This window comes from Trichoplusia ni, chromosome 9 (genome assembly GCF_003590095.1).
Source record: "Trichoplusia ni isolate ovarian cell line Hi5 chromosome 9, tn1, whole genome shotgun sequence".
NCBI lineage: Eukaryota > Metazoa > Arthropoda > Insecta > Lepidoptera > Noctuidae > Trichoplusia > Trichoplusia ni.
Genome location: NC_039486.1, coordinates 8,387,211 through 8,398,514, shown reverse-complemented (window position 1 = coordinate 8,398,514; position 11,304 = coordinate 8,387,211). Strand labels below are relative to the sequence as shown.

Below are 11,304 nucleotides of genomic sequence, written 5' to 3'. Positions count from 1 at the left end.
CTATTTTAACCACATTGCTTTAGTAACTATAAATGTGTAATGTTGAATATGTGATTAATATCTATGCCGCAACATTATAATAATATAATAGTCATTTCATTAGAAAGCTTAAAACGTATCACTGTTGTGTTTTTAACAATGATTTTTCTTCTTCAATATAAAATTATAATGACTTTTAACCACAGCGTACATGCTGAATTTTGCTTTGAACATGTTATAAGTTCGACGCCTAAATTATTTTTCTTTTGACGAGGCCATTATAAAATTGACAATGATGAAAAGCGATTGAATAACTTTTAATCTTGACTTTGACTGGTAACATTGACTGCGAGTTTATAATTTTATTTGTACAAAAAATTTCACTATTTTTTTTGGTTTGACAGTGTCGCTGTCATTGTGTAAGTTTGATCAAGTTGAGGTAAAAAGTCAGTAAAACGAAAAAAAAACTTGTATAAATGCTAATTCACTCACGATAGGTCACAAATGGCTTGAATATTCCTTACCCGTAGTTGTTATTTGTATAATAATTGCGGGAATAGCGATGGCTTGGCGGAGTCATGGAGTAAACAACGCTGATATGATCCGAAATTTACGGGGTAAGATTTTGCATCTTTTTTTAGCTACTATTTTTATGAGCAGACGATCAGAAGTTTTCAATATGTATATCATGTCAACTCGAGTTTACATTGGTTATTACCATGATATAATTATTTAGAACAAGTTACAGATCATTTTATAATTTCTTGAAGTACCAAAATTAATGTTTGTTTACTTTCATTTTAGCAAATGGCATCATAAAAACAGATGTTGTAGCGAATGCAATGATGGCTGTTGATCGAAAAAACTACTGTCCGTATGCGCCATATCATGATTCTCCTCAATCTATTGGTTATTCTGCTACCATCAGTGCTCCACACATGGTAAAGAATTTTGATAATATTTATTTTCTTGGCTTCAACTCAAAGAAATTTTGATGAGAAATGGTAAAAAAGCTGAACAAATTATTTATATTTTCAGCATGCACATGCCTTAGAGAAGCTAAAGACTCAACTTGTACCAGGAGAAAAAGCATTGGATGTTGGCTCTGGTTCAGGGTACCTTACATCTTGCATGGCTATGATGGTTGGGGAGACAGGACGAGTTGTAGGAATAGATCACATACCGGAACTTGTGGCTCTTGCAACCAAAAATATTCAGAAAGATAACCCAACCCTGCTCTCATCAGAGAGGATTAAATTGATAGGTAAGTATTTTCTGTAATAAGTAAAAAACGTATTAATTTATTAATTAAACAAGTCATTATATGTGAAATATTAATAAATATTTAAATACCTTTTCCACTGTAAGTATGTGCATTGATTGGTGTAAAAATTTACCATAGCTTTGTTCTGCTTGTAGCCAAAAACTATATTTAATAATGTTATTTGATACAATGGTTTTAGCTGGAGACGGTCGTCAAGGATACCCAGCTGAAGCTCCCTATAATGCTATTCATGTAGGAGCTGCTGCACCTTCACTCCCTCAAGCTGTAAGTGAAAACTTTTGGTACCTACATCAGACATTGCCTGTCCATTTTTACTTTAGTCTGGTATAAGTCTCTTTAAAAATACTAGAACAAAGTATATTAAGTAAATAATATAATTTGCATGCCTTTAAATTTACATTATGACATAAGAAAGTTAATGGTTTCTGTCATAAATTTAACACAATCTATATTATTTGCAAAATTATATTTTATAGAAATATTTCTATAAATGCTGTAGCTGATGTTCTGTAAAGTCCACATATTTATGTTACATTAAATCTGTTAATTTATTTACAGCTGGTTGACCAGCTGAAACCCGGTGGTAGACTGATTGTGCCCATAGGACCTGAAGGTGGAGAACAACATTTAACCCAGGTATATTTTCATTATTTTTTGTAGTTGTATTTTGAAACCTATCGCAGTAAGTCCATAAAATTGTTGTGATTTCCATTTTGATTTCAGCCTGTTTATGTGGAACTGTGGTTTTACCATAAACATGCGGAAATATCATTATTCGAACTGAAATGCGTGACTATTATCGATAACAAAAGGCGATTTACACAACTGAATATTATACATATTCACGTTATTTTTCCACAACCAGTTAAATTTTAAGAGCAAATGAAAACTGCATTCAAACATGCTGAAAATATGAAATAGTTATGACCTCATAAACACACTATCAGACGATGACCCCAGCCCCATTCCGTATTCACTCCAGGCTTTGTACTAACAGAAAAAAAACAAATACCCACATACATACATACTTACTTTTCAAGTTGCCGTACACTATTAACCCATTCACTGCCGATCTAAAGAGTAAAAATATTACCCAGATGCCGCCATACTGTACTATGCAGCCCGCCCATCGGCGGTCCCGGCATCTTAATTATGTATTTTTGCCCGCCCATTGGCGTTTTCGGCATGAAGCTGCAGATTCCGACATGAATCGTTTGATATATTCAGTTTATTTGTACTATTGTTGTTGAGTCCAGGCACGCAAGCGAATATCATCGGAAGAGCAAGGAGTTGAAACGGAACATACCTCTGATTACTAAGAACAGCAAAGCAGAAGTGTTTTAAAGAAAAAAAACGTAAAGAACGAGATGCGCCGACGCATCCAAAAAAATCCTAGAAAGTGCTATTAATTTGACTTAAGATAACGCGAACGCATAATATAAGCCTTCATTGCTTTTATCAGCCTGCCCTTTGTTTTGGCCCGACCGACCGGCCGGCAGAAGTGCCGGCCGTCTGTCTGGGACGTTTCAGGCCAAAATAAACCCTGCCGAAGGGGATTTTTTTAAGCAAGAGACGTTCCAAATGTTTTTTCTTAGTATTTTTTCACAACTTAATCAGGACTTTCTGTTGATCAATGTTTCAAAGATTTTACACCTTTATGTGAAGTAGATAATAACACTTTATTTTTATACACGAAATTCCTGCTTAAGAAGTAGCGAGCAGAGAAGTTTTTACATAACTTAATAATAGCCGTTAGTCGTACTAAAATTTACAAAAGTTTGGGACCTATGATATAAAATCTGTCGGCCCGCCCAAAGGCGGGCTCGGCATGACAGATTAGAATTGCCTTTTTTCAAAACTTCAAATATCAGCAGGCCATTTGAGTTACAAATCAATATTAATAATACAAATCATTACACATTATCTCATTACTTTCTGACGTTATTTCGTAAAGTTATTGCAGTTTAAAATCAAACCGCCCATGGGCGGTCTCGGCGTGAAAGTTAAAAAATTTTGCCCGCCGATGGGCGGGCTCGGCACTGAATGGGTTAACGCACTTTAGTCCGTCCTCCAAAAAGCGAATGAACTGACTTGTGTTTTTGAGTATCCATAAGCTTTGTATTTAACCCAGAATAAACAAAAAAAGTAGCAAAAAATTGTCTGGTTGTTGTAAAATTAACCCTTGTACAAAGATTTGTAGGTAGATTTGTTGGTTTCTTGAGTAGATTTTGGCTTTTATTTTAATAACGATTTTTGTTTTTCCTCCTTTGATTGCTTTCTTGCCGATATTGTTGGCATGATGATTATCAACTATGTATTTACCTTCTTTTAGGTCGACAAAGCAGCTGACGGCACTACTACAGTGAAAAAACTAATGAGCGTCATTTATGTACCACTCACGGACAAGGATCATCAATATCGTAAGTGACTGAGATTATCACTAGTAGCAGTCACTGTCGGAACATTAATTTTGTCTATATATTATATGTACTCAGCTCGACAAGCCTTGGATTCCTAATTACAGGAACAAATGTTATGTTACGACTGTCACTGTAACATTCTAAAATCGGCAAGAAGTAGACAGCAATAATATTGGTATAGGTAGTTTATATATATTACGCTGATTCTGTTATCAATAAATTATCTTCTTTAGACAATAGTTATACTTTCGCAATAGTCACTGGCCTCGGATCTGTTTATTCAGTAGATAAAAGAATCAGGGTTAATTTATCGTAATGATAAAAGATTTGTTATTGTAATCGGTGTAAATGGTAATTTAAGTATTTATATTTTCTTGATTTATGTCGTCTTGTTTCGACGGTTTAATACCATAACAAAATAGTTTGTGTATTCTAAGCCTTAACGAAGTCTAGAAGTAATTCAGTAATTTAGAAATAGTATCAATGTAATACTGTATTTTAACTTTCCTTTTCCTTATTCACTAAGTAAACATTAACTGCCGAATAGAAAAACCTTCACTTAACCATCAAAATATGTAACCCTATTAATCGAGATAATTTATCAGAAAAGTAATTTTGTGTCGAATAGTTTTAATTATACTAATATGACTTTCTGCAGAAGTGTTCACAGGAAAGATTTGACCATCGATAGAATTATATTATGACGTAAGACTAACAAATTCTCAAAGAGATTTATGAGTGTCAATAATTTTATGATTAACATTCGCCATGACTATAAAGTAGACGAAATTAAATGTCACGTTCTTTTCAGGTAACATTGCAAATACATTTCTGGGATTTTTTAAGAAAAAGTAGTAATCAAATGAATACTTTTCTGCTTTATTACCTCGACCTACCGTAATCGTAATTGTATTTATTTATTTAAACTATTCTGATTTGTTTCTTTATAAAACGACGTACCTAATAAGTTATCTTTTGCAGAGTTTTCAAATTGTCGTATTGTTTGAATCGATGGAAAGTTATACTCATGCCTTGTAATTAGTTAAGCCAAAGTGTGGGAATTTGTGAAATAAACTTTTTGTGGGACAGAATGATTTTCGGTTACGATATTTTGGACTCATTGCTGTAGCAATTATAAGCACCCTTACATTCTATTCGAAACATATGATTTATATAAATTATACATATCTTTATAAGGTTTAATGGAACAAATATTATCAAGATCAAATTCTTCTTGAATTATGTTTAGTTATCTTACGCTATGGCCCAGCGATATAAAACTGAAAGTAAGTTTGAAAGATGATATTATTACGTTACTTTGTTTTAGGTATTTGGCGTTGATATTAAATACCCGTATGGCCATTTTAATTGATCATAAGTGTAACTCCCTGTTTCGAATATGAAATTTGTTGAAATGATAATTATACACTATTGATAATATAATTTATTATCCACATGATTGTTAAATAAATTATTGTATAGCTTGACAAATAAATTAAGCTTAAAAATCTATGTTGTTGTTATTTTTTTTTGGTAATGAATAGTTTGCCTGTGATCTTCCTTTTCCCAAATGGTTTTTTATCCTTATTACTAGTGTCTACTGGGCGAGGCTTGACGTGTAGTATTGCATGTAATGTTTCTGCTTCCACCTTATTCTCAATTATTTCTTGCAATTCCTTCTGTAAGTGTAAAAACAATATAAATTAACTGAACAATTATACTAGTTTATTTGGACAGACACCAACATACTTGATTGAGAGTAATCAAATGATCCAAAGATTTTCCTCTGTTCATGATCCTTGCAATATTTTTCGACGTTACTCCTGGCAACTTCTGGACAAAGTCGTGAACTTGAATATTGTAGCGCTCGTAATGCATATCTTCAGCAGTATTGTCGCCATTAAGCGCTATGGCCTCTTCTACATTCGGGTTCTTTCTGCCTTGCTGTAATGATAGAAGTTTTTGTGTAAGTGCTTTTCTTTTCCGAGTTGATGGTAGATCATAATGATCAACAAGTATTCGTTAATCGATATGTTGTTACGTCATACCAAAGAAAAACAAAGTTCGAAACAAGTAGATATATTAGAACGTCGTTCTTGCATAAATGTAGACAAAGTGAGCCCAATCTTTAGCTAGATTTACGGCGCATATACTGATACATATACTTCCTAACGTTAAGTAAATCTCAAAACACTAACCTTTAATTCATAGAACAATTCGGCAGTGGCATAAGGACTAGGTGACCATACCAGCTTCAATCGGGGAAAATGTATGGTAAGAAGTTGTAACTTCTGTTGTATGTCTGTTCCAGATAGATCCGTTGACACCACTAAGTGTCCCTGCAAATAAAGAATAGGTATCATTATTATATGTATGACAATGCTATAAGATCATTAACAACAGTATGCATTTTTAGAATCTTGGCAAGTATGAGGAACAGATTTTTTGTTCACTGAACATGACATGACGAGTTTATTAGTGTAATAATAAACTTGTTTACGCGGTTATTGGCTCCGTAACGACGACTTACCTGCAGATTGAAAGGCTTGTTTTGGTCAAATTCTATAAGAAGGATGGGTCGAGTGTAATTCCTGGACATTTGGGTGCATTGTGTATACAGTCTGCCAGAATTCAATGATCCAATCAAATCAGATATAGACTTCCGCTCAACACATATTTCAGGAGTTAAAATATAATCACCAATCTGAAAAACGAGTATGCTTGAATGTTCTTTTTTTTGGTGGAGAGAATAGTTTCTCACTTAGACTTCGGTGTGTTTAAGTGGATTTACGTAAATAGGTATGAAATGAAAGTATTTAGGTAAGAAACTTTCTTACTGCTATAGTAACAGGTTCGATATTGATTCCCTTTTTGTGAAGTAATGCTGGTAGATCTGAGCGGAATTCCCTCATGTCAACTATAACAATGGGTTTCTCCTTCTGTTGATTTTGTCCACCTATAAAAAATAATAATCCAAGGATGATATAATTACTAGGATTTATGACCACGTCTTAAATATTATTATGGTTATAGAAGCAGGACAACGCAATACACGACGCAGAGCGGTATCTCACTCCCTCACCCGCGAAAATATTATTTTAAGGTGGCCCCTGTTCATGTTTGTTGAAGATTTTTTATATAAGAAATTAAACTTAACAACCAGAAGCCCGTGCAGCATGGAGCTTTTCATTTTAAAGCAAAAATCCTAAGAAGATACAGCAAAGATTTTTGGGTCAAAAGCCAATGAAATAGAAGTCACGAGCCGCGGCTCAGTGGGTTTCGTACAGAACTCTCTAGGTATTACGGTTACAACCTTGTGACTGATGGACGGACACACGGACATTGGAGCCTCCTTATTAGGGTTCCTTTTTTACTGTCTGGGTACAGAATCTTAACATTTGTTAGAATAAATAGTTACCAGCTTTTCGAGTGTCTAGGGCACTGTCTTCATGTTCAACATTCAAATTAAAATATTCCTCTGTTTTACCATCTTGGTATGTCGGCACTACCATTACCTGAAATATTTAATAAAATATGAATGCTGTGTGTCAAAATTATTTAATGAGTGGTACTGAAAGTAAGGGAATGTACATATGTATGTAATTAAATCTTGATTTCTTTTACTACTTACAGTCTTTGTGTGAATTAGTAATTCAAATGCTTGTTTCTCCCTTTTCAGTGATGTAAGATAAGCTTGTTCTTCAACAGTCTTATCATGTATTAAGAAGTAAACTTTAGATGCCGGCTCTTCGGGTTGTTTCCGGGATTCGAACAGTTCAATCTGTCTGACTGCTGCTATATCACTGTGGTATAGGATAACATATTCGGGACGTAATGCCTCTAAAGTTCGCTCCAAAGAGAAGTTACAACCATTATCTTTAAAAGTTTGTATACAAACCACTGGCTTATCCATTTCTAGCTGAGTTAGGTCTAAGTTGTCAATCTGTAAAATAGAAAATAAGATGGTTTTTTATTGTTGAACTACCTTTGCTTTTTTCTTTCTTTTTTTCATTCGTGTTGCGAAGTGACTTTGAGCAGTGTTTTTTGGATATATATTTTAAACAAATTTTCTACATGCTTCTCTAAATTGGCATAACTTCTATTATTTACAAGCTGTACTAAGTACTGCCTAACAGTTTGCATATTTTCCATATTTTATCACCGTTTAACCCTTCCTTGGACTTCCACGAATATCTCAAGACTAAAATAAGCCAAATCAGTTCTACCGTTCTCGAGTTTTAGCGAAACTAACGAACAGCTATTCATTTTTCTTTATAAGAAGAAGAAGATTGAAGAAATTATCATGAAACATATGCAAACTGTTAAGAGAAGCCGCAATTTAATCTGATAACCCGTTGCTGAGCTTACAGCGCAAAAACGCACAGACAAGAATTAAAAAAAAATTGGCTTCAGTTTTGTTTGTAGTCATTGCATCAGACAATATTTAAAAGTATATTCCTGAATTTTGTTACATGTACACAGATAGAAATATTGAATTATGGTTTAATGACTCGATACGTCATAGGATTTACCTGAGAAGCTGCTTCAAACATACTGTCATCACAAGATTTATCATCAAGCTGAGTTAATGTTAAAATGTAATTGGACTTATTTTCTTCAACATTCACTTCCTCCTTATCTTCAGATTGATTTTCAGATTTACTTTTTTCTTTTTTAATTTCTTCAACAGGTACTTCTTTTTTTAATTTTGTATATTTTGATGACACAGTATTTATATTCAGGTCTCTTCTAAACGCCATGTAAAATAGGTATTTATACGTACCCATTGTTAGGTAATTATTTATTTGCGAACATGTTCTATTATCTTGACACAGGACTAAAATTTTAGTTTTATTAATATTTCCGCCATCTTTCTTCCTAACTTCTTCGGGAATTTCCTTCGTAAGAAGATCGCTAAGACATTTCCATTTAGGGCAGGTTTCTGGATCGAATTCTAAAATTTTTAAAACAAAAAATTATTGTCACAAAAAAAGATTAAAATAATGGAGTTAAATCCTGAAAAAAAAAATCGAGACACAGGCAGGGAAGAAGGGTGGAAGAAAACATTGAAAACATTTTAACCTCATATTCTATAGGTGTAAAGGAGCTTACACTTACCTTGCTTATGATTATAGACCCTAGATTTCGCTATTCTGAATAACTGTTCAGCTGAGTCTAAGAGAATCCATCCTGAATTAACTTGGGCATATTCTGAAGTGCTGTATTTACTTACTAGGGCATAGAATGAAACAGCATCGTCATGGATCAAGTTGCTATAATAGAAAGAGCTGATTACTACAAAAAATTCCATAGGCCTATACTACTGCTGGATACAATCTAAAAATTATGAATTAGAAACTTGCTCAAGTCTGTAATACTATTTATTACTTACACAGTCATTCCCCTTAATACTTTGAGGTCTTGGATGTATTCCTTTGTTCTTGTGCTTAATTGATGCCAAACACAATCTAATTGTGATTGAAGGATCTTGTGAAACTTTTTCGTAATGCAATTTTCGGTAGTGATTTCCTATGAAAATAAAAATCTATAGTAATCTACAACACATAAGTAAGTTATCACTAGGAATTACCAAGTTTCAATAATTACCTGCATGTCTATTGTCCTATTAATACTTTTAAGTTGTTTCACAGTGTAATTGATGATGTCAAGCAAGCAGGTTTGTATGTAACTCATATTGGAAGTGAGAGGAATATGCAGTTCCTCTACTTGGGCCTGTCTGTTCTTAAGACTTTTGATGATTGTTCCATGAAACCTGTGGGAAACAGGAGGAAAACATTTTTGTCTTTTGTTTTTGGCTATTAAACCTCTTTGGTTTGTTTTCATAGTCTGTCTATTGGAATAATAGTTTTTATTCATGTATTGTTCTAGGGGTAATTAAATATAAACAGAGTTAAGTTACCTTACCGTGGCCACAAAAATAATTCCGTTACAAATAATGCTCTCATAATTTTTTCAACTTGGTTGTATCCGAAAGTAAAGGATATAGGTGAATTTGAGAATGCTTTTATAAATCCAACCTGTGGGAGGATAACAAAAGCATTGATAATTTTAGATTCAAGATACATACCTACATAAAACAAGAGAAAGGAATAATTGCAATTACCTTATTACCTTGTCTGTACAACCTCAAGGCAAAGGCTTCCTGACATGATTCCAAGACGGTGTGGGCTCGAAGGACTATTATACCACTTGTGTGAGAAATGGGTACTCGATTTTTTAATAAATCAACTACCAATATTCGTGTAGAAACAAAGTGAATTCCACCCTCTAGATAAGCCTTTTCTCTACAAAACATTTTAATCTTAATCACATGCTTAGTATTATAAAAAATGAATTCATGATTTCTTTTTATTTGAATTTTTGAGCAAGTACCTTTCTGTTCCCAAATTAGGTAATGCTGTTAATCCAAACTTCTCTGTGAAATACTTTTCTTCATGTTCACTACTATTTAGTACAAAGACTAAATTGCCAGGATCTTTATAAATCCACAGCAAATTTGATATAATGTTGTTGTAATTTATTCCTCTAAAAAATAAAATAGAATCATAAGGCAAAAAATCAAATAAAATGTAAAAATTATGACTACATTCATCTTTTTACATCTTTCCTACTTAGCCAATATAACCAGAGCATCCTTTTCAAAAGCATCAATAAATATTTGTTTTTCAAATGATAGTAGTGGATATTTCATGTATGTTGGAGCTTGTTCCTCATCACTCTCAACCTCACCCTCAACATTACAGTTTCTTGAGGGCTCCATAGTATGATCTCTGCAAGACAAGTATTTAAGAAAATACATTATTTAAATACTACCTGCATATAGATAAATGAAACAATATAAAGTTTCCGACGACATAGTAAATTGAAGGACTAGAAAATACCAGATATTTAATTAAGGCACCTAATAAAATACTTTATGTATATTATAACTACTGTACCTGATCTAATACAATGCCCTTAATCAAAATGTACAAAGCTATATATATGGAAAGCACTATTAGTACTGAAATAATTATGAGGCTTGAATTGCACACTTATTCAGTACCGGTATCACAGAAATGAGAAATATTATTATTATTTATATACTGCTACTTTCAGCCAGTTATGAACAGTCCAGAACAGTTTGAACATGTCACAGAGGCAGAGAGCTTCAAACTAACTCAAAGCATGATTAATTAATATTATTTTAGTTTAATAATGTTTTTTAGCGTAGGTAATAATTAATAATCGGCTGCGATTTGACTATTTCTTTTGACAAGTCGTCTTACAGTAAATAAAAAACCCAGAGCAAAAACGAAACGTTTTCTATTGGAAATAACAAAAATGTATCGATTCCGGCTTTATTTAAACCTAGCGCATTGTAAATACCTGTTATTAAAATTAGTCTACATTCTACAACACAATTTAATTTTATAAAACTAAAATTTTTGATTATCGTTATACAACTTTTACAAAATTTTGTTAAGTTTAAATTAAACGAATATAATATTACGGTACTCCTAAGGGTGCGGCCTCATGCAGACGCTCGACGCGCGTTTTACAGTGACAGTATTTCAGTACACTGGCAGCACTGAGAAGCTGAATTTAGTTATGGCAAAG

At 33.1% G+C, this 11,304-nt stretch overlaps 2 protein-coding genes across 3 annotated transcripts; one reads left to right on the top strand and one right to left on the bottom strand.

Annotated features, from left to right (window-relative positions):
* The first annotated feature begins 362 nt into the window (after window positions 1-362).
* On the top strand, window positions 363-5,135 carry LOC113497253 (protein-L-isoaspartate(D-aspartate) O-methyltransferase). The gene is made up of 7 exons (XM_026876725.1): window positions 363-596; window positions 784-920; window positions 1,018-1,243; window positions 1,443-1,528; window positions 1,823-1,900; window positions 3,597-3,684; window positions 5,012-5,135. The coding sequence occupies exons 1-7, from the start codon at window positions 542-544 to the stop codon at window positions 5,023-5,025; spliced, it is 684 nt and encodes a 227-aa protein (XP_026732526.1). The 5' UTR covers window positions 363-541; the 3' UTR covers window positions 5,026-5,135.
* LOC113497252 (DNA repair endonuclease XPF) lies at window positions 5,070-10,949 on the bottom strand. Of its 2 annotated transcripts, XM_026876723.1 has the most exons (16): window positions 10,644-10,949; window positions 10,317-10,475; window positions 10,078-10,230; window positions 9,809-9,989; window positions 9,610-9,722; window positions 9,292-9,457; window positions 9,077-9,213; window positions 8,803-8,957; window positions 8,217-8,638; window positions 7,316-7,627; window positions 7,103-7,199; window positions 6,522-6,640; window positions 6,215-6,388; window positions 5,883-6,023; window positions 5,434-5,628; window positions 5,070-5,363 (listed from the first exon to the last, which is right to left on the bottom strand). In XM_026876723.1, exons 2-16 carry the CDS (start codon window positions 10,463-10,465, stop codon window positions 5,205-5,207), a joined length of 2,673 nt encoding a protein of 890 aa, XP_026732524.1. In that variant the 5' UTR covers window positions 10,466-10,475; window positions 10,644-10,949; the 3' UTR covers window positions 5,070-5,204. The 2 variants fall into 2 exon arrangements, with proteins under 2 accessions (XP_026732524.1, XP_026732525.1); XM_026876724.1 differs by lacking the exons at window positions 10,078-10,230; window positions 10,317-10,475; window positions 10,644-10,949 and having other exon boundaries at window positions 9,817-9,901.
* Between the last annotated feature and the right edge of the window lie 355 nt (window positions 10,950-11,304).